At 52.3% G+C, this 20,119-nt stretch overlaps 2 protein-coding genes across 4 annotated transcripts; both read left to right on the forward strand.

The window, feature by feature from the left end:
* The first annotated feature begins 889 nt into the window (after positions 1 to 889).
* NOTO (notochord homeobox) lies at positions 890 to 5,970 on the forward strand. Its single transcript, XM_068564165.1, has 3 exons — positions 890 to 1,322; positions 3,787 to 4,001; positions 5,812 to 5,970. The coding sequence occupies exons 1-3, from the start codon at positions 890 to 892 to the stop codon at positions 5,968 to 5,970; spliced, it is 807 nt and encodes a 268-aa protein (XP_068420266.1).
* A 2,157-nt stretch (positions 5,971 to 8,127) lies between these two features.
* SMYD5 (SMYD family member 5) lies at positions 8,128 to 19,916 on the forward strand. Of its 3 annotated transcripts, XM_068564070.1 has the most exons (13): positions 8,128 to 8,247; positions 11,954 to 12,062; positions 12,836 to 12,975; positions 13,417 to 13,538; positions 13,921 to 13,990; positions 14,586 to 14,690; positions 15,518 to 15,580; positions 15,788 to 15,858; positions 16,174 to 16,280; positions 16,674 to 16,730; positions 17,585 to 17,679; positions 18,347 to 18,417; positions 18,520 to 19,916. In XM_068564070.1, the coding sequence occupies exons 1-13, from the start codon at positions 8,152 to 8,154 to the stop codon at positions 18,665 to 18,667; spliced, it is 1,254 nt and encodes a 417-aa protein (XP_068420171.1). In that variant the 5' UTR covers positions 8,128 to 8,151; the 3' UTR covers positions 18,668 to 19,916. The 3 variants fall into 3 exon arrangements, 2 of the variants coding, with proteins under 2 accessions (XP_068420171.1, XP_068420172.1); XR_011076487.1 differs by lacking the exons at positions 18,347 to 18,417; positions 18,520 to 19,916 and adding an exon at positions 17,120 to 17,255 and having other exon boundaries at positions 17,585 to 17,661; XM_068564071.1 differs by lacking the exon at positions 16,674 to 16,730.
* Positions 19,917 to 20,119: the final 203 nt, after the last annotated feature.

Raw genomic sequence — 20,119 nt, forward strand, 5'->3', positions numbered from 1 at the left:
TACCTACCATCGTTATCCATTTTACAGGTGAAGAAATTCAAACAGTCACTTGTAACTTGCCCAAGGACATGGGTAAATACTGATTATCCAACTGTAAAACGGGATACAAGTGCCTGCCTTACACCTACATAATTCAGGTTTTGTAGGACATCAACTCTCATGCATTTGCAATAAATTAGTATTTCTTAATCTGGAACCATTAATGTTTTTACCCTTCTACTTTTTTGTATACAGGAAAGATTTTTCCAGTGGGGCCTAAGTAATGGGGGTGCAGAAAGTTCCTGGAAAGACCCAAAAGAAATTGGTAACTACAGCAGTGTCTCCAGTCAGGGAAAGGTGGGAAATTAACACTTCACAGTGGTTAAACAAGATATTTAAATTAAATTTTTTTAAAAATTTAAGGGCTTGCGCAGTCACAGGTGAGTGTGGCCAGGGCTTCTGCTTCACAGACAGTGAGAGGATGAGCCAAAGCTTGAAGGCAAAGCTTAACATCCATCTACACTGGCAGGGTGACTCGCCCGGGATCAACAGCAAGTCACAGCGAGCTCAGGGCCCTTTACCCGACAGCACGGGCCGGGGTTAGGGGTGGGATTTTTTTAATGCATAAGGAGGGAGGGCGCTGGGGCACACCGAACTTTGGAACTTCGCGGGGTCGGCTGCGCCCGGGAGGCGGCGCCTGGGCTGCGGGAAGAAAAGGCCCGGCCAGTCCGGCCCCGCCCTGTCCAATTTAAGAGCCCTCGCCGGCAGCTGAGGCCGTTCCTGGACAGCAAGGCTCGCTCCCTTATTTAAAGCAGGTGTCCTCACTCGCTTCTCGCGCTGCCCGCGCTGCCCACACAGCCCAGAGGCCCCCGGCTCCCCTTTCTGCGCCCGTCCGGGCAAGGGCCGCGCCATGCCCAGCCCCGGGCAGCGAGGCTGCCGGCCGCCCGCTACCTCGGGCGCCCAGGTCCAGCGCCCGCGCTCCAGCTGCTCTCCCGCGCCCGCGTCCCCCGCGCCCGCGTCCCCCGCGCTGCCGCGCCGCTCGGCAGGCCCAGGCCCACCCCGTGCAACCGGACGCCTCGAGTCCTCCTTCTCCGTCGAGGCCATCCTGGCCAGACCCGACCACCGTGCGCCCGCCATCTCCCCTCTGTCTGTCTCCGCCGGCGCCGCCGGGGGCCTCTGGACCGCGCCCTCCCGGCCTCCCGCTCCGGTTCTGCCCGGCGCGTGCCCGGCGACGTGGCTGCCCGCCTACCTGAGCGCGGGGCTCCACCAGCCGTGCCCCCAGCTCCCGGTGCTGCGGCTGCGCGCCGCCCACTTCTGCGGCCTCCAGGGCCTCGGCGTCCCAGGTACGAGGTGGCGGACGGCCGCGACGGTGGGCACAGGGTAGAGGAGAAGTCCCCGAGTTTGAGAGCCACACACGGTTAGAGTGGGTGGAAACGCTATGACCCTTGAGCCTGCCGTTGATACTGGGCGGAGAGAGGGACCGGGTGGGAGGCTGCCCGGCCCGCCGCTGAGGTGGGAGAAGGTGTGTGTGGTGAGGCGGGTGCGGAGCGGGAGGTGAGGGCGGGCCAGAGGGGGCTCGGCAGACAACCAGGGCCAGCGCAGGGTTGCAGGGGGCCCAGCCCCGCGTCCCTGGACGAGGGATTGGTAGAGGTCCTTGCTGTCTCCCACACCCGCTTTGGATAACGCTTGGTGGCGGAGGCTCTTGCCCAAAGCGGCTCTCGTCGCGAACCCAGGGCCCGGTCTTAGACGGGAGAAGTGGATGCTGCCGCTGGTACCCTCCAGCGAGGAGCCGTTGGGAGTTAGCCGACCCGCTTACGGCCTCTGCTGCTCACCTCTGTGGGAGCTTAGGTTCCGCACTTCACTGCTCTGCGCCTGCTTGCTTATAGCTCCTAGAGTGGTACCTTGGGGCTCTGGGCCCTGGAGCGCAGTCACTTAAATCCCAGCGAGACTTTAACCATTGAGGTAACTTTCTCCTCTAGCATTAACATCCATCTACACGAGTTTCTGCCGTTTTTGGCTATCTGGTTCATGTATCCGCGTGGTTCCCATGAAGGAAAACAGAAGCGAAGTTAGTGCAAGCCTTATTGACCCATACCAAGATCCTTGTAAGACAATCTTACCTGGTTCCTACTTCCTGGGTTCCCCCTATCCTGCATCTCCTCAACTCCCTTCAGCTGGCATTTCTCCTAACCATGTGGGAGAGAAACACTGGTCTCCCAACCCCATCCAGATTCGTGCCGCTGAATGAGAGCCACAGCCCTCACTCCAAGCCACCTTTTTCTAACATCCCCTGAGGTTTGAATTGCAGTTTACTACTTTGTATATGGTTGTCTCATTTTCAAGTTAGTTTTTGCATGGGTGTTACATCCACACAGTTCAAACTTCAAAATGTTAACTAAGATATAGTATGGAGGAGAGTTCCCTTTACCACTCCTGTCCCCCAGCCACCTGGTTCTCCCCACACCACAGGCAGCCAGACACCAGTTTCTTTATCCTTCCAGTGGTATTTTATACATGTTTAATACCTGCACACACGTATATATGTGTGAAAATAAATACATATATACATACATACACACACACACATTCTTCTAACCCCCATACTAGACACACTGCTCTGCACCTTACTCTTTTCACTTGACCATGTATCAGAGATTTTTCCTTGTAAGTCCATGCAGAGCTTCTTTGCCACAGAATGGTCCATTGTAAGGCTGTACCATATTTTAAATCTGGCCCCATTGATTATTTTTCATAGTTTGCTATTAATGCTTATGTTTATGGTAAGCCAGGTGAGCCCAGTGGTTTGGGTCTTGGGCAGCCAGGCCTCTCTCCCTTCACTGGGGCAGTTTCGTTTGCCAGCCCTGGAGCCTCCCCAAGGCTAGTGGGAGCTGAGCAGTCTTAGCACTGCGCTTGCCAGGCCTCTGTCTGGAACACTTCTCTCCAAGCTAGCCCAAGGGCTCACTTCCTCACTCCTTTGGAGTTATGACTCAGGTACTGCCCCTTGGCAGACCAATCTCCATCTCTGCTGGCCCACAGCTCTATGAGCTGAAAAGCACCCTTGTGTGCATTAGAAAAGGTCACCCCCTAACTTCAAGCTGGCACAACACCTTGTCAGGCAGGAAGAATTGGCCTGTGGAGAGTGGGCAGAATTTCAGACTCCACTTACCCTCTCAGCTGGGTACCTGTGTGCAGGGCATAAGCTATACATAGTGGCCCTGTTCAAGTGTCAACTTAGTGAGGTGCCTACCTTTCTAAAGATACAAACTATCCCCCCTCCCCCTCCCACACACTTAACCCTGTCCTTCCCTGCTTTATTCTTCTCACTGGCGCTACTCCCTTTCTGACATACTCAACATTTTACTTATTTGCCTTTTTTACTGTTAGGGATTTTCTGTTTTGTCCTGGAACCATGCCTGAAACATAGTAGACATTCAAAAAGTTGAATGAACGAAAAGGATGAACCCTCACTCTTTGTTGAGAAGCAGGTCTCTTCTCTGCTCATCCCATAGGGTTTTCCTGAAGTAGCCAAGGAAAGGAAAGGAGAGATGGAGGTTTGGCATCTCCTCTTAGGGCCAAAGATTATGCCACTCACTTGAAGAATAATGGAGGCCGAAGCGGTCTCACAACACTGTCCCTTCTTTCTCATTTGTTTTACTTCTGCGCAGTCTCTTCCCACTCTGCCTTCTTGCTGTGTTACCTGGCCAAGGGTAAGACAGGGCAGTGGAGCTGTGAGCTTGTCCTCTCTCCTCTAAGATGAGAAGCTAGGGGCTTACTGGCTAACCTCTCCTCCTGCTAATTGCTCTTCAGGCTTGGAGCTGGCTCACTGCCTAGGCCTCTGGGGTCCTCGAGACTGGGCCCAAACTCAGGACCTTCAGGACACTGAGAGATCCCAAAAGAGGGTTCGAACCATGTTTAACTTGGAGCAGTTGGAAGAGTTGGAGAAAGTGTTTGCAAAACAGCACAACCTAGTGGGGAAGAAGAGAGCCCAGCTGGCAGCCCAGCTCAACCTTACAGAGAACCAGGTGAGAGCAGGGACTCCTGTGGGGCCCGGGCTGCACCTAGGGACAGATACTACTCTCTCAAAGACCCTGAGTGGGGGCTGGGAGGAATTTATGGGCCTTCATCCTCTGTGCCAGGCCGATGGGGGAGACAGGCCCTAACCACTGGCACACTCCCTTCCCTGTATGATGAGAAAAATAGTCCTATTTGAAATCACATTATGGAAACAACACATGGTGTTAATCTAGAACTTTATAACGTAATGTTTCCATGCTAAATAAGGAGCTGACAGTGAAATTAAGTAGGTATTCAAGGGACTAAATATTAAAAATAATAAACATTCCCTTGACCCCATATTCCCCTCTGGCTACTGCATCATCTCTCTGCTCTTTTCAGAGGCAAACCTATCAAGAACTGGCTATGTTCTCTCTATGTCCTCACCTCCCATCTACTCCTTAACTCATTGCAATGTGAATTCTTTCCCTACCATTTCATTGAACCTTCTCATCAAGGTCTCTAATGTCCTCCATGTTGCCAAAGTCAACAGATGCTTTCCTTTCCTCATCTTACCCCACCACTCAGTACAGTCAACCACTCCTTCTCTTATGAAATACACTCTTCTCTTGGCTTCCACACCAAGACACCACACTCTCTTGGTTTTTCTTCTGGCTTTTTGGTCCTTTCTTCTTGGTTGCCTTTGTAGGCAACTCTTCTCTAAGTGACCTCAAATTTTCCTCCCTAGCTGATTTAATCTATCCCCATGGGTTTTAAATACTATCTGGAAGCCAATGACTCCATAATTTTTATCTTCAGCCCACCTCTCTTTCCTGACTTGTACATCTAACTACCTTCTTGAGGCCTCCACTTGGATGTCTTGTGGGTAGCCATTTTAAACTTCAGTCAGAACCTCAATTCTTGATTTTATTTTTCTCCCCAAATCTCTTCCTTTTCCCACACATGGCACCACTGTCCACCCAGTTGCTCAAAATACTTAGTCATCCTAGATTCCTCTTTCTCTCCCACTTCCAATCCATCAGCCAGCCTTTTCACTTCTACCTCCAAAATACAACTGGAATCATTTCATTTCTCTCCATTGCCCCCAGTTCCAAATGGGACTGTTTTTCTCATCACACAGGGAAGGGAGCGTGCAGACCCAGCTCTCGCTGGATCCCTGCAATAGTCTCCCCAGCTGTCTCCCCAAATCTGTTTATATCCATTCTTCACACAACTGCCAGATGTGCAATTTACTTGACATGTAAATAGGACTGTGTTGCATCCCACTTAAAAGCTCGAAGTTGACACTTCTAACCCTTGGCCTTCACAGTTTCCCTTCCTTTGCTTTCCCCTCTCTCAGATGTGTCTGCCATGCTCTCCTCCTTTTTGGTCCTCAGACGCTCCAAGCTTGGTTCCCCTGCCCTGGCTTGCTTTTTTCTCTGTCCCCATCGGGCTGGCCTCTCATCCTCTGAGCCTCAGCTTAAGTGCTGGTTCTCCAGGGAGGCTCAACCCCTGTTCATACCCCCATTTGTGTTTATACATTTGTCTCCATGTTTGTTATTAGTCTCCCTCCACTGGACTATGAGCTCCATGAGGGCAGAGACCATGCCTCTACTGCTCACTATTATCACCATCACCTAGGGTGATGCCTAGTTCATATCAGGAGCTCAATAAATATTTGTTGAGTGAATGAGTGGTGACTGGAATTAGAGGGAAGGGTGTGCTTCCCTTAGAATGAAGAGTAAATTTTGGCCAGAAAGGAGTGGGCACTGTGGGAATGGGGGAAGCAGTGGGAACTGCTGGTCACATTCTGATCTCTTCTCACTGCCTCAATTACAGGTGAGGGTCTGGTTCCAAAACCGCAGGGTTAAGTATCAGAAGCAGCAAAGGCTGAGACTGCCAGCTGCATCTGCCATGGCTGCCTCCCCGGACGAGCCCTCCAGCCGCTCCAACACCACCATCCAGAGAGAAGACGCAGAGTCAGGAGCGGACAGCTGAGGACTGGGACGGAGGCTCAACCCAAGCTGTTTGGGCTAGTTCTTCCTGGGGGCACCAACTGGACCTCCCTGTTCCAATTCTTAATGAAGAGCTTGTCAGGTCAAAGGGCATCAGGGGAATCTGAACTGTCAAGTAGGGGCCCCCCTTTTCTATATCTACCCCTGGGAGCTGTAATAATGCAAATGATCATGGGTACAGACTTTCGCCTTCAGCTATGTCCTTGGCTAAGTTACCAAACTTCTGAAGTTTTTTTTTCCCCACCCGTATAATGGGTATGTTGATAACGTAGACCTCCCACGGCTGAGATGATGTCTGTAAAACACTTATAGTGTGCCAGGCTCAGTACTAAGTGTGCAGTAACTATTAAGGCTTATAGGTCCCCTTCACCTGTGGGAGTAATACCTCACCCCTGGCTTCTCCAGGGATTAATCTTTGCCTGGCCTGGCTGTAGAAGAGAGAGGGCCTCCTTGAATCAGTATCTGGGCCTAGAAGACTCTTCCCCATTGGAGATGGTGGAGTTGAGAGCAAAGAAGGAAGGGCAGACCATTTAGCCCACTTCCTCTCGCAGAATTTCCCAAAGTTTTCTTATTTTGTCTGAACCGTTAACACTCTCAGAAGGAGCTCAGGCCCAGCTGCCTCCTTGGAGCAGACATGCTACCCTGAACACCATCTTTTTCCGTCTAGCTACTTGACTTGACCCCCTATCCATCTTCATACAGAGTAGAGAGATTTAACTCTGCCTTTGCCAAAACTGGCATTTTGTCATAAACTCTGCTGTATTATTATTCCCCTGCTTCACAACCAGTTCTCATGGCTCCCATTCCTTCCCAGGAATCTACTCAGTTTCTTTCCAAGAAGCGTAGCTGATAGCCTACTCTTGTGAAGCCTGCCACCAACATTTCCAGAGCTAATTTCTCTAGCACTCCACATTCCCTGGCGGGCTCCCGTTGAGGGTATTCATTTAAAACACAGAATGACTTCTGGGTGTGGAGATGAACTGGTGGAAGGAGGACTGCCCTGCCACCTAGTGGTGAGAGAGGGCATGGTCCACACTGCTCTCCAGAGTTTTCTGAGGGAGGAAGGAAAGGCAGGGAGCAGGGGTGGCCTTGGAAAACCACCTGCCGCCAAGGCAGTTGACCATCGTCTCCAGGACCAAGCTGCAGCTGGAGGGAGGCCAGGGTCCAGCTTCAAGAACCCTCCTGTTCCTGTCTTCCGGGAATTCCTTCCTAATGCTGGACCCAGTCAGCTCTATTAAAGGAACACAGCTACATCTGCCTCTTCCAGGAACCACTGGCTCACTTTTTTTTTTTTTTTTTTTTTAAATCACCAGCAGTGACCTATTCAGCAGTTACTGGGCTCTATCAAATCCCTAAATGTCACCATGAGACCGCAGGAGATGCAGACACAGGTCCCTTTTCAAGTAGCACAGAATCAACTGGAGCACGGGGGAACAAACTGAGACATGGTGGTCAGGCTTGGCTGTGGGGACAAATGTTCAGGTCAGTCCTGAACAAGAGAATAGGTTCCTCTCCTGTTGTCAGGACAATGTGCATCTGCGGACTCACTTCTGCATACAATTTCACGGGTCCTTAGACCCTCCAGCACCCCCAGGCTACAAGGTCCCTACGCCCTGAAGAGTCTGAGGAAGACACACGTCCAGCTTGATCTGTCGTAGGACAGTCTGCCCCGCTGCCAGACTGCCTAAGGAAATAGGAAATCTTGCGCCGGACTTTGTAGGATGGATAGGTGGAGTAAGCTAGTTCTTCCCTTCAGGTTGAGGGTCAGAGAGGATAGCAGTAAGTCAGCCCGTTGCTGTCCCACCCCATGACTGGGTCCAGAGAGCGCTTTACTCAAGACGGACCACTGGGTGGCAGAGACAACAGACACAAACGTGAACTCGGATACAGGTACACAGATCAAAACTACACGCACACACAAGCTCTGGTACTGGCCACGAAGATAGAGACAGAGGCAAAACTGCGCAAAGGCAGGCCTAGCTACACCCAGTAAACGAACTACTTAACCTACAGATACAGAAACCAAAAAGATCCAAATTAAGACCGGCTAGCGCGCAAACCCTCGCAGCCTCGGGGACACTCACGCTGGGGTCGGGGCCGGTGAGGGGCGGGGCCTCCCGGGCCGAGGCGGGGTCAAGGGTCAGCAGGCGGAGGTACGCCCAAGATGGCGGCCTCCATGTGCGACGTGTTCTCCTTCTGCGTGGGCGTGGCGGGCCGAGCCCGGGTCGCCGTGGAAGTGCGCTTCGTGAGCAGCGCCAAGGTGAGGCCGCGGCGGACCGTGCCGGGGTCCCCCACCCCGCCCGGCGTTGGAGACAGCCCCACCGGACCCCATGCCTGGAATCTAGAGGCTCCTCTGCCTCTCGGACGCTGCGGCCCGTTCCCGGCTCGGGGCCCGGGGGCTCCCTGTCCCCGCGCGCAGGGTTCCGGGGCGGTCATGCGGTGGGCCCGAGCCCGCTGAGTTTCCGTGCGCGTCCCCTGCCCCCGTGGAACCGGGCCTTTCCGCCAGTGGGGCCGGGGAGCGCCAGGCCGGGGGACATTACTTCTGGGTCCTGGGAGCTGTGGGCGGGACGTGCTGGGCAGGGGGAGCTGCAGTACAAAAAAGCGTGGGTCCTCAGGGAACTTTCTGAGTGAGATTTGGGTGGGGGTTGAGGGAAAAGGCCAGGACACTTCACGAAGGGTCTTGGAGTGTTAAGGAGTTTGGACTGAAGCCCGTAGTAGCATTGAAGGGTTTAAATCAAGAGGGTGACATTTTGTTGTTTTATTATCGTGTTTTAGAAGTTCATTGTAGAAAAACAAGCGCATGTAAGGAAAGAGAAGGTAAAACACTCAGAATCTTATATTTGTGCAAATATGTGCATATTAAGACGGTATTTCTAGAAACTGCTTTTTGATGCAGCAGTAAATATTTCAATATCAATAATGCTACGTATTAATTTTTAAGAGTTGAGTAATAGTCTGTTTTATGGGAGGACCACTGTTCACTCAACAACTGCTCATTTATGGACCCTTATGTTGTATCTTGTTTTTCAATCCTGAGGTCAAAGATATTGGAGCTCAGTGTCTGTGCACACATCCTTTTGTTCTCACCAGCACTGAGTATTTTCTTTCTTGGTTATCTTTGCTGGTTGATATGTGCAAAATGATATCGCTTTGTTCTCATTTATATTTGTTTACTAATGAGGTTGAACAGTTTGTCATGTGTAGTGGCTGTGTGTATCCTTGGTCCTTGCCCTAGATGTCAGCCTTCTAGTCATCTGTCTCCTGCTCTCAACATCATCGTACTCATTCAGTTCCCGAACCTAACCTTCCACTGTCCTCTTTTCACTGCAGCGGTATCTGGAGCATTACTCTCTTTCCGTGATAAATCAGCTCCCATATCCTTGGCCTCCTCAGCTGCCCACAACTCCATCTCCACCCCGAGGCCTCCAGTGCTCGTCATTGGCTCACAGTTTGATGGTGTCTCAGTTCCATCGCTCCTAGCCTGCAGAGATATTCACCTTTACTTTCACTTCACCCCTATCTCTCAGGCCCCTCCTTTTTTTACTTCTTCCCTCTTACTTCATCACTTCAGCCACTCTCCTTGCCCAATTGTCCTGTCCTAGCCGTCTATCAAAACCCCAGCTCTGGAAGAATGAGCTGGCTTCCCTCTCCATGCCTACAACTGATCTGCTGCTGCAGAATAATCATATACCCAGACCTGGTGACAAGATGGCTTATCCTGGGCTTTTTGCCTGTACATTCGTCAAGTGAGATTGGTTTGTGATTTTTTTTTTTTCCTTTATGGTATCTTCCTTAGGTTACCACATCAAAATTATGCTTGTTTGTTTTTTGTTTTTGTTTTTGTTTTTTTAATAGAGAAGCTTTCCATTTTTTCTCTGTTATTGAATAGTTTAAATAGCACAAGAATTACTTATTTGGTTTGAGAGAGCTGGCTCATGAAACCATATAGGGGCGTCACATGGGGGTAGTTTTTGACCACTTTCTCTATTGCCTCTATGGGTATTGGCAGGAATGATTTCCAAAATCTTACCAATTGCTATGCCAGGGACATGACCAGTCAGAACAGAAACCTGACCAAATATGGTAGATGTCAACCGGGATGCTGTACTAATGCACATCAGGCAGGTATTGGCATTGCAAGTCTGTCTTGGCTTTCTTCCTTTTGAATTCAATTTTGGCACTTAATATTTTTCTAGAAAATAATTTAATAAAGAATTAATTTACTACATAGTCTTAGATTTTTTGGGACAATCTTTTTTTTTTTTTTTAAACTTAAACTTTTCAAATTGGAGATAACTTTGCATAGTTTGTACCCTTTCCATTCAGGTTCCGTTCTCTCCAGTCTTCTTGGTAATATGAATTAGAGTTGTTTTTCTTGAAATACTTTATATGTTTGGGGGATAAGTGGTTTCATAGAGGAACAGCTCTGATTCTTTCCTTTGCTTTACTAAATATTTCCTACATTTGGTCCTCCAGAAAGAGGGAGAAAGAGATCAATATTTATTCAATATTGAGATTTGAGATTGTCAGAAGTAATGTGGATACCTGTCTATATCTTGTTGTCCCACAGAGGAAGGCCAGGTTTTCATTTTGCTGGGTGGGTCCCAGGGGCTACTAGGCATGGAGGTGGGCTTCTAGAAAGACAACCAGGCTGCATCCACGGCTTTGCCAGTGGTTTCGTTCCAGCTGTCCCACTGTACCATATTAGAGCTCCCAGAGTTATTCACAGGATTGAGATTTGTGGCTCACGGGGTGCTCAGGGCCTGTCCAGGTCTATACATCCTGCTGCTCTGATTTTGGGAGGTGCCCCTGTCTATCCAGAGTGCCAGTGCAGAAGGAAACCGGGAGCTACCCAGGAGGCCACATGACAGGACACTTCACTGCTGTGTCAATCACTTCCTTTCTCTCTCTTTTCATGACAGTTCACTGTTGGCAGGGGCACCACTCCTCTGTATAGTGGGAGAAAGTGCCCAGCTGGGCCAGTAACTGCCTAGGTTCTGAAGCTGTCTCCTGAGTCCCTTTGCACATGTGAGAGATGGCAATTCAACAGTTGTTTTCTCATCCTTCGTCTCGTACATATCTACAGTGCTTTAGACCAGTACTTCTCATTTAATGTGCATATGAATCACCTGGGCATCTGCAGCTGATTTTAACAATGCAGATTCTGATTCAGCAGGTGTGGAGTGGGGCCTGAGATTCTGCATTTCTAACATCTCCCAGGCAATACCCACGCTGCCCAGTCCATCACTTCACTTTGAGTAGTAAGGAGCTAGAGTTCATGAAATTCCTTCAGCTGTGCTATATCATTGCACCCTGGAAACTACCTGGTAGGTATTATTATAATACCCACTTTTCACTTGGTCAAAAAGTGGAGCAACTGGCTCAAAGTTTCACAGCAAGTTAGCATCAGGACTGGCGCTAGGGTTAGTCATTCCTTCCAGTGTAACACCTGAGAACTTGTTGGGTACCAGGTACTATGTACGCTAGATGCTGTGAGCACCCAGCTGACCAGGGAAGAAGGGCATATTCTCCCGCATAGGCCTCTCCCTCCCGTGGTGTAGGATTTCTCTGCAACCCTGAGGAGCAGCTTCACGACCAGGATCCTGGAGGGGCACGTGGGTGACTCAGAGAAGGCCGCCCTGTACCAGTTCCTGGTACTGGAGGCTCCAGCCTGCTGTGAACCTTGGCCCTGCTCTGGCCATCCTAAAAATCCTCCTCTCATTAGTCTGACACGGCTGATGTGGTGGCTCTCTTCCCATCCCAGGCCCTCTGCTCTGGACAGGCGGGTAGAAGTGCGACTGAAACTGGGCAGAGCTGCATTTCCAGAGGAGGCAGTCACGGAGGGTGCCGACCACACTCCATGAACCCTCCTGAGGCAGAGGCTTCTGACGTGGGGGTGAGGAGCCCCTGAAGCCATGTCCTCTGTCTCTTCTTATGGCCATCCTATTCCTTCTCTGCCCTCTTAGGGAAAGGGGTTGTTTGCCACACAGCTGATCCAGAAGGGGGAGACCATATTCATCGAACGGCCCCTGGTGGCTGCACAGTTTCTCTGGAATGCACTTTATCGCTACCGAGGTGAGCACATCTCACCTACTCCTGAGGGCTGTTGGGCCCAGCAGCGTTTGCGCATGGAAGAGAGTACGTACATCCCTACCGGCTGACGTCTCTAGGACTCCAGGTGTTGGGAGGAAAGTGCGACTTCCCTTGGAGAGCTGCGCCTGAGAACCATGCCTCTGTCTAATCTCAGGCCATTTGCGGCTGTAAGCCTGCTGCAGAGAGGTTCTTCCAAAGTGCTCCCTGGGGGAGGACTGTCACTCAGGTGGAACTCAGTGTGGCCTATACTGTAAGGTACTAGATGTCGTGCTGAAGGGCTCTGTGCCAAAGTGGAGCCCCCTACCAAGAGGAGACCCCATGCCCCTTGGTCAAAAAAGGCTGTGTTAGGGGTCGGAGACAAATAGGACGCTCTTAGCTTTGCCAGTCACGTGCTTTTTTCACACTTTTCTTGGGCTAGAGAAAAATCTGTGAAAGGAGGGTCACTCGGCTCCAGAATGTGGGGAAAGCCCGGTTTGGGGGCTGGGTGGGGAGCCCCGTAGACTAAGTCCCATCAAGAAGCAGAGGGAGTCTGCCGGGATGGGTGGGGACTCCGGAGAGGGAAGAAGGCATCATCTATAATGCGTGTGAAATTCATTCATTTAACATAGTCATTCATTCACTCACTTCTCAAACTTTTATTGAACACCTTCTCTGAGCTAGGTGCTATGTTAGCCCTGGGGATATTGCTGTGAAAAGGACAAATGCGGCCCCTGCTCTCAAGACACTTAATTGTCATGTCTGGCTCTCTCCCCCAGCCTGTGACCACTGCCTTCGGGCACTGGAGAAGGCAGAGGAGAACGCCCAGAGACTGACTGGGAAACCAGGCCAGGTTTTGCCTCACCCTGAGCTGTGCACTGTGCGCAAGGACCTGCACCAGAATTGTCCCCACTGCCAGGTGAATATCCCTGGGGGCTAAGCTGAAGTCCTCTCTGGGGAGACAGGAGTGAGGACAGACTTGGTCATGGCCCTTGAGAGCCCGAATATAGGGAAAGACATTAAAAAGACATTACTGTTCCAGTTTCGTCCTCTCTGTTCCAGTCCCATTGTGTAGAAAATAGGCTTGGTGGGAGCTTGCCCTCTTCCTAGGAGCCTGGCAGGGGCCCTTCCCTGTACCTGAGAAGCAGTCTCTCCTTCCCATGGTTTTACAAGCCTGGGTCAGGTGCCCCTCTCACATGCCCCCAGAACACTGTGTGCTTTTTCATCTCATAATACCACTGACTACTGCTCAGGGGGTATTTGTGGAAGGAGTGCAGTTAGAGGAGGTGAGACCACATGGGTGTCTGTGCCTCACCCCACTGCCAGATCCTAGGGTGCTGACCTCCACCTCCCCTAACAGGTGACGTACTGCAGTACAGAATGTCTACTAGCCGCAGCTGAGCAATACCATCAGGTCCTGTGCCCAGGCCCCTCCCAGGATGACCCCCTGCATCCTCTCAATAAGCTGCAGGAGGCATGGAGGTAGGTAGCATTTCCTCTCTTCTTTCCTTTATCCTTCCCTCCCTGCCTGCCTGCCCCGTGCTTAGTGGATGCAGCCATCTTTGTTAAGTTACCACCCCCTAGATTTTTCCTCCATTCTTAGGGCTGAACTATCACCCAATTCCCCCTGCCTTAAATCTGAGCCGCCAGTCCCACCATTCTCAACATTTTACGCACTCCCAGAAAGAGCCCCATTAAGCCCATAGGGGTATAAAATCCTGCCCAAGTCCTTGCCAATGACTTTCTCTCTTTGGTTATAAATGAGATTGGTAGGAAAGATTCTCTGTAGTAATCAGACTGGGCTTCCCTGAATTCAGCTACTGGGGAGGGAATTTCTAGGCCAAACCTTTTTCTTTCTCCCCAGGAGTGTTCACTACCCACCTGAGACTGCAAGCATCATGTTGATGGCCCGGATGGTGGCCACAGTGAAACAGGTGAGCCCACCTGATCTTCTCAGGGAAGCTGACTCCGGCCTCATTCAACCCTTGGCCTCAGTTTTCTTCTCACCTTAACACTCTGGCTTGGATACAGAGTTCCTTCTGGGCTTCCCAAAGGAGAGCTGCTTGCTGTGTAAACCTTAGGAGTAGCTAACCATAGATCTAGCAGGGGCAGTGGGGGCTCATCTTGCCTGTGGTCTGTGACCTATGGGTGACTTCCTGTGCAGCAGCAATTCATATATAAGCACCACCTTTTCAGGATTGTGTCTCTTAGATAAAGCGAGAGAAGCCACTCTGACCCCTTTAGTATTGTTGCTCCTCAGCCTCATTCTATTTTCCCAAGTGTCGTGAACTGGCTAGGTTGGCACCAGCTGCAAAGATGGTTGGGTGTGGGCAAGGTGTGGAGGAAGGGTCTACTTAGAAGCTCATGTGTGATGGTGTTTCTCTGAGGGCAGGGGCTTTAGAATGACAGCTTACTCCTCCCACATGGGCAGGAGTGGCAGTAAAGAGGAGGGTATCCGTGAGTCCATGTGTGCACATGCATGCGTGAGCATGTGTGAACCTGACCCTGAAGTATATTTGTTCACTGCAGGCGAAGGATAAGGATCGTTGGATCAGGCTCTTCTCCCAGTTCTGTAATAAAACGGCCAATGAGGAGGAGGAAATTGTCCACAAACTCCTGGGGGACAAATTCAAGGTTGGTCTCCCCACATGACCCTCCCACCGCCCCCCAGTAGCCTGGGGATGTCCGTGGCTACCTAAGGGAAGCTCCACATTTGCTGCCTTCCCAGCCACAGGAAGAAGTTAGAGCCTGGGTCCAAAAATCTGTTCAGAGACTTGTATTCCTGCCGCTATTTAACTTCATGACCAAATGTGGACTTAAAATTGGGAAGTGGGGTGATGACAGAGGACGGAAGGGCTGGGTGCCCTGATGTGGGAAGGCAGGACCCCATGATAGGATTTGCAGTGGGCGAATCAAGTGTAATGGAAAATGGAGGGCTGGGGGTTCCACAGGGTCAGGGAGCGGTGTGAAACAATTTTAGTTGCCAGTGTACTGAGCACTTGCTTCAAATCAGAGTTACACATTCTCCCTGAGAATAGCAGACTTCCATGCAGGAGCTGCCTGAAGGTGGAGGTAGGTGTGTGAAAGGGCATCTGGGGTGGGCCTTCCTGCACTGAATCTGGGGAAAGGAGGGGGAGGGTCAAGCTGGTCTGGAGGCTGGGGCAGGGAGCCTGGAGGGTGGTGGTGAGGACAGAAATTCTAAGCCAGGCTGCCTCCGCCCTGCTGGTACAAGGGCTAGAAAATAGGGAGGAGTTTGGGGTTCGCTACCCTGGGTTGGAACAGGCCAGCAGACTGCCAAGTCTCTTGGAGATAAGGATTCTGTGGCTTTCGTTTGCCCCCAGGGAAAGCTCGGTCTACAGAGCTCGCCCTTTTCCTTCCCTTACGTGGTCTTCTGGGCCCTGCCTGGGTGCTAATGGGAAATCCCCAGGGATGCAAGTCTCTCCCTGCTTCCCCTAAACCAGGGCCAGCTGGAGCTTCTGCGGAGACTCTTCACAGAGGCCCTTTATGAGGAAGCACTCAGCCAGGTGAGTGTGGGGAAGGTGGGACCAGTGGCCTCCCAGGCACTCCAGCTCTCCAGGAGCAACCAGGTCAGCGTCTCCTACTGGGACAGCTAAGCCAGAGCAGACCTGGTCTTCTGGAGTTGGGATGGGACTGACTCACAGCAGACTTCCACAACAGGAAGAAAAGCTAGTGGCTGTAACCCGAGTGCTCTTCTCCCTTTCTCCCCACAGTGGTTCACTCCGGATGGATTCCGGTCTCTCTTTGCTCTTGTTGGGACCAATGGCCAAGGAATTGGGACCAGGTTAGGAGGGAATGTTCCAGAGCTGTTGGACTTGTCCCTCAGGGCTGGGGTGGGAGATGGACTGAGGAAGGTAGCCACATCTCTTTTCAAGACTAGGGTGGGGCAGGGTGTGACTCTGGCCAGAATGCTGGACTAAACTCAGTGGTGGGGGTCAGAAAGACTGAGTCTTGGGAGCACTTGGTCTGTTGGGGAAGGACACACCCACCCACCCCCACCCTCCCCCCGGAGAAAGAAATGGACTTAACTTGCTTGGAGTGGGAGAGCCCTGTGAGCTGGGCCTCTTCCTCTCCAACCATGGCTGCCTGGGACCCCCAGCTCCCTGAGCCAGTGGGTCCATGCCTGTGACGCTCTGGAGCTGAAGCCTCAGGACCGTGAGCAGCTGGACGCCTTCATTGACCAGCTGTACAAGGACATCGAGGCAGGTTGGTGAGATGGAGCCTTGGCCTCACCCAACTTTGGAGACATCCATCAGTTAGGCAGTGGACACAGTCTTCCCCCAGGGAGCTCTGAGTTCGTGGTTGGGGAAGGTAATCCCTGTGTGCCTATGGGAAGCTTCAGATCTGTCTGCAGGACATACACGAGAAATGGCTCCGCGATCTGTGCAGAGGCTTGATGCTGGGGGTGGGGGAGGGCCGGACAGTAAGGTGGTACCATTTATAGGAAAGCAAGGCTTGCGCCTCAGAGAGGCAATTTCAGGTAAAATAGTAGTGATTGGGTGGCAAGACAGTGGAGCCGCTGCCTGTCCTTATAAGCCTAGTTCCCTTTTCCCACCTATAACGTGGATGCAATAACATCTGCATATTACTGTCTTACAGCAACTGGTGAGTTTCTTAACTGTGAAGGATCTGGCCTCTTTGTGCTGCAGAGCTGCTGTGAGTCCCGGCATTGAGAAGGGGTAGCGTCACAGCTGCAGTTCATCTCTCTTGGCCCCTTCTGGGCTGGTAGAGTTGAGTCTGGGAGTGGGGTTAGGGCTGAGCTTCCTTGGGGATTTCCCCTCAGCCTTCTCCTTCCATTATTTTTTCATTCATTTATTGGACTCTTGTGCCTTGATATAAAACCTTCCAGTGGGCTAGGCCCAGTGCTAAGGCAGGGCACAGAGCTCTGATTCTTGCAAAGGGGAGCCTGGGTTTTGCCCCACCACTGCCCTGTGAGCTTTGGTAGGAGAGTTTTGTGATAGCCCGGGAGGAGCTCAGGCTGGAAGGCAGTCTCATCAGCACCTGATGGAGGGGGCAGAGCCAGCTCAGACTGTTGTCTTTTCCAGATCCCAGCCTCCCACCCTCTGCTCTCCTCACTGCAAAACCTTCCTCCCAGGCTCTGGGGACACTACTCCTCCCAAACTAGGCTCTCAGAGGGCCTGGCTCAGCTGTTACCAGACATCCAATAACAGACAGGACTGAGTTAAGTGGCCTGGCACGGGCATCCCTTTCACAGCCCTGTCCCTCCTCCCTTTGTGAGACACTGGGAACGCATCTGAGGATCAAGTTGACCAGTGAGGAGAGAAGGGGCAGTCATGGCAGGAGGGGAGGGGAGCGATGCGGGAGTGCATTAGTGCCTGTGCTCTTCCGGAAAGAGCACTGGACAGGGATATAGGAAACTGGGGTCCCAAGACCTGCCTAGCCCTAGCAGGGATCAGAGAACAAGGAAAGATGGGACCCAGTGCTCTGCACAGTTAAGGCTGTTATTTTTATTAGTCAACAGTCCTCATTACCTGCCTCTCATGACCCAGGCAACCACAGCTGTGTCCCCAATGCAGAGACCTCCTTCCCAGAAAACAACTTCCTTTTGCATGTCACCGCCCTGGAGGATATTAAGCCAGGAGAGGTGAGGGGGCCAGTAGCTGTCGGGGTGGGTGGGCAGTGGGCCTTGCAAGTTCTCTCCAGGAATTGGGAGCAGCAGTGGCTACAGTCCCAAGTTCAGGCTGTTGGGTTGAATCCCCACATGCTCCAGGACATGAGTCTTCCCCATGAGTATACTCTAACCCCACCCCACTTCAAAAAATAACTCCAGAAAGCCTCAGAGCAGTGTTTCAGAGACAGCTGTGTGCCTAAGTTCTTGTCCCCAGCTATCTTTTGATCAAGGAATCTGCAGCATCTAAGGAAGCAGGACACGGCCCTTTGTAGCTTGGACTGTGGGGTGCTAGTGTGGGTTTGGGGCCCTGGCTCTTAGAGCTGTGCACGGAGCCTGGCTGAAACTTCTTTCAGGGCAAGTAGCTTCACACCAAGATAACGTCTGCCCCAGCCACAGACCTTGGCCATGGCCCGAGGCCAACCATAGCCCCCTGTCTCAGACACAGATTGTGAAAGCCTCATAGTGGCCTCTGCTGTGAGCACAGGGGAATGGATCAGGGTGGCCTGCTCCTTCGCTGAAGGGCAGCTCTGGCTCCTGGGGATGGGGCAATGGTTGGACATAGGGCAGAGGCTGGGGAGGCCCTAATCCCATCTGTTAGAAAGCACAGACTGTCAGAGCCCACCTCTCTTCTGCCCGTTAGGAAATCTGCATCAGCTACTTAGACTGCTGTCAGCGGGAGCGCAGCCGCCACAGCCGCCACAAGATCCTCAGGTGCCAGCTGGGGGTGTGCTGGGCTGCCGGGCTCTGGGCTTCTCCGTGCTGGTGGCTGCCTGACTTTGTACCCTCACCATCAACCCCCCCAACCCTCTGCAGGGAGAACTATCTGTTCGTCTGTTCCTGCCCCAAATGTCTGGCAGAGGCTGATGAACCCAACATGACCTCTGAGGAGGAGGACGAGGAAGAGGACGAGGAAGGAGAGCCGGAAGATGCTGAGCTGGGGGATGAGATGACTGATGTGTGATGTCACCCTGCCTAGAAGTGGTCCTACCCCAGACCCTGCCAGAAGAGGGGGCCTTGCCCCAGAGCAGAGGCTTGGAAGGAACTCCCACTCCTGTTGCCTGCTTTCCCCCCATGCCAGCTCTGTTTCTTCCAGAGGGTAAGACAGGCTGGACCCTAGGCCCTCCATCTCCCGCCAGACCTCATGCCCAGGACACTGCTGCTGAGCGGCTCAGGCTCTGCGTTGTCACTGAGCCTCTCAGAACTGGCCTCCCCCTGAGGTACGGGTGTAAGTGGCTGGAACCAAGGTCACGGCCTAACAGTGTTTCTTCCCCTTGGCCCCATGGCCCCGCTTACTCATCCACCTGAGGCTTCACCCTCCTCAACTCACTGTTGGTGGGGGGGCGGTTGGGTCACAAAGTGGCAACCTGAGAACAGCCTGACTCCATTGAAGAAGAGAGGGGGTTAGACACCCTTACCCTCTTCCCCACTAGCACAGCTGGGAGAGGCAGGAGGGAGGAACTGGGCCTCCAGAGTACCTTCCCTAAGGCTTTCTGCGGGAGAACACCGAACCAGGGGGATTACCTCCCTCTGCTCACCTCCCCACACCCACCATTTAGACATCTGGGGAGTAGAGAATCTCCCCAGACAACAGACTCTGTCCTTATGCCTTGCCTCTCAGGCCCTGGCACAGTGGCTGTGCTCACAGGGTATGGAAGAGGTCTCTGCCTCCCTTGGGAGGGACATCATCACCCCTTCCTGCCCCCTCCTCCCACTGAGGACTCTAGCAGCATGGCTGAGCTCTGGGGGATGAAAGACCTGTGCTCCTTAATTTAGGATGTCATAGAGTCTTCTAGAGCATGGGTCAGTAAGGGGCTCTCCTAGTCTCAATCTCCGTCTTTAGGATCCCTGCAGAGGAACATTGAAGTCTTCCAGAAACCTAGGAGAGCTAGGCTAGATACTCAGATTAGCCCTGACTGTGTCCCTCTCCTCCCCAGATTAGCACTGCCCCTTACTCTTGGGTTGGAAGCTGTGGAAGTTATAACCCATCACCTGCAATTCCTTTCTGCCTACCTTTCCTGAGGGGCCTGCCACATGCCCCTGCTGAGGGATCCCAGGGAGGGCAGGTGCCGCCCCACAGGCCCTTTCCTGTGTCATGAGCCAGGTGGAATCTGCCTGTCTGGCCTATTGGGTTCTTAATCCTTCACAGCAGCCAGCGCCCCCTCCTCCCCACCTGCCCACTGTTCTCAATAAAATATGAGTGGTGACAGGCCTTTGCAGGAATGCTTTGTGGAGAATGGCTTGACAAGCTGCTCCAGGAAGGCAGCAGTCACACAGGTGGTGCAAAAGTGCATAGGACAGAGCAGGTGACGGCAGGAGATGGGAGCTCCAGCTCCCCAGTTTGGGGTCATCCCTGGTCTTGCCTATACTCTGCTGTGCAAATGTTTCTAAAGTCCAAGAGCAGGGCTCCTCTGAG

This window comes from Eschrichtius robustus, chromosome 15 (genome assembly GCF_028021215.1).
Source record: "Eschrichtius robustus isolate mEscRob2 chromosome 15, mEscRob2.pri, whole genome shotgun sequence".
In the NCBI taxonomy this organism is placed as follows: Eukaryota; Metazoa; Chordata; class Mammalia; order Artiodactyla; family Eschrichtiidae; genus Eschrichtius; species Eschrichtius robustus.

Excerpts from the sequence above, each read along its gene's own strand:
- SMYD5 (XM_068564070.1), top strand. The coding sequence starts at position 8,152 with ATGGCGGCCTCCATGTGCGACGTGTTCTCCTTCTGCGTGGGCGTGGCG. Across the intron at positions 15,581-15,787 it reads ATGAGGAAGCACTCAGCCAG|TGGTTCACTCCGGATGGATT; the intron begins GTGAGTGTGGGG and ends TTCTCCCCACAG. Across the intron at positions 15,859-16,173 it reads GGCCAAGGAATTGGGACCAG|CTCCCTGAGCCAGTGGGTCC; the intron begins GTTAGGAGGGAA and ends TGGGACCCCCAG.
- NOTO (XM_068564165.1), top strand. The coding sequence starts at position 890 with ATGCCCAGCCCCGGGCAGCGAGGCTGCCGGCCGCCCGCTACCTCGGGC. Across the intron at positions 1,323-3,786 it reads CCAGGGCCTCGGCGTCCCAG|GCTTGGAGCTGGCTCACTGC; the intron begins GTACGAGGTGGC and ends ATTGCTCTTCAG. Across the intron at positions 4,002-5,811 it reads TCAACCTTACAGAGAACCAG|GTGAGGGTCTGGTTCCAAAA; the intron begins GTGAGAGCAGGG and ends CCTCAATTACAG.